Genomic DNA, 1,071 nt, shown 5'->3' on the forward strand with positions numbered 1-1,071 from the left:
TTTATTGAAAAGCAAGTAAGTCAATGGTTAGAAGAAGGAATCGTACAGCATAGCACTTCGGAGTATGCCTCCCCTGTAGTATTGGTTCCAAAGAAAGATGGCAGCAAAAGGATGTGCTGCGATTATCGCAAGTTAAACCAAAAGATAGTCAAGGATAATTTCCCTATGGTGTTGATTGATGATGTGCTGGAGCGGTTACAGAGTTCGAAAATTTTTACAACGTTAGATCTGGCTAATGGGTTCTTCCACGTGCCAGTGGCCGCAGAATCCCGGAAGTTTACATCCTTCGTCACACACCATGGTCAGTTCGAATTTTTATATGTTCCTTTCGGTATTTCGAACTCTCCCGCGGTCTTCTGTCGATTTGTTAGCTCAGTTTTCAGAGATTTGATACAAAATGGTACTATTGTCGTGTACATGGACGATATAATCGTGCCTGCAAAAGATGAGGAAACTAGTATTCAGAAACTTAAGATTGTCTTGAAGCGTGCATCAGAATATGGTTTGAGAATAAGGTGGGACAAGTGCCAGTTTTTAAAGAGGAAGGTATCGTTTCTAGGGTATTTGGTAGAGGACGGAACCATACGGCCGTCAGAGGAAAAAATACGAGCTGTGTCAAATTTTCCAGTGCCAAATAATGTGAAGGCGGTTCAGCGTTTCTTGGGACTAACGTCATATTTCCGGNTTAGCAATTGAGCAACTTAAGTCAGCTTTGATAAGTGTACCCGTGCTTAGACTGTATGATCCGCGTGCACAGACGGAAGTACATACTGATGCGAGCATGTACGGGTACGGCGTGGTATTAATGCAAAAAGATTCAGATGATCAACAGTATCATCCAGTGCAATATATGAGTCGCCGAACTACCCCGCAAGAAGAAAAGTACCACTCATATGAGCTCGAGGTTCTGGCCATTATAGAGGCACTGAAGAAGTGGCGTATTTATTTATTGGGATTGCATTTTAAGATTGTTACAGATTGTAACGCATTCACTCAAACAATGAAAAAAAGTGAAGTTCCGTTAAGGGTCTCGAGGTGGGCAATTTTTCTTCAAGATTTCGAGTACACTAT

At 41.9% G+C, this 1,071-nt stretch overlaps 1 protein-coding gene across 1 annotated transcript; it reads left to right on the forward strand.

Moving 5' to 3' along the window:
* Positions 1-111: 111 nt before the first annotated feature.
* Positions 112-502, forward strand: LOC108357690 (RNA-directed DNA polymerase homolog; the record flags this gene model as incomplete). Its single annotated transcript, XM_017608764.1, has 1 exon — positions 112-502. A coding segment is annotated over exon 1 (391 nt), but the record flags the coding sequence as incomplete, so codon positions are not given.
* Between the last annotated feature and the right edge of the window lie 569 nt (positions 503-1,071).

The sequence above is a fragment of the Rhagoletis zephyria genome, unplaced genomic scaffold, assembly GCF_001687245.7.
Source record: "Rhagoletis zephyria isolate East Lansing unplaced genomic scaffold, Rhagoletis_zephyria_1.1 Rzeph_scaffold_82476, whole genome shotgun sequence".
In the NCBI taxonomy this organism is placed as follows: domain Eukaryota; kingdom Metazoa; phylum Arthropoda; class Insecta; order Diptera; family Tephritidae; genus Rhagoletis; species Rhagoletis zephyria.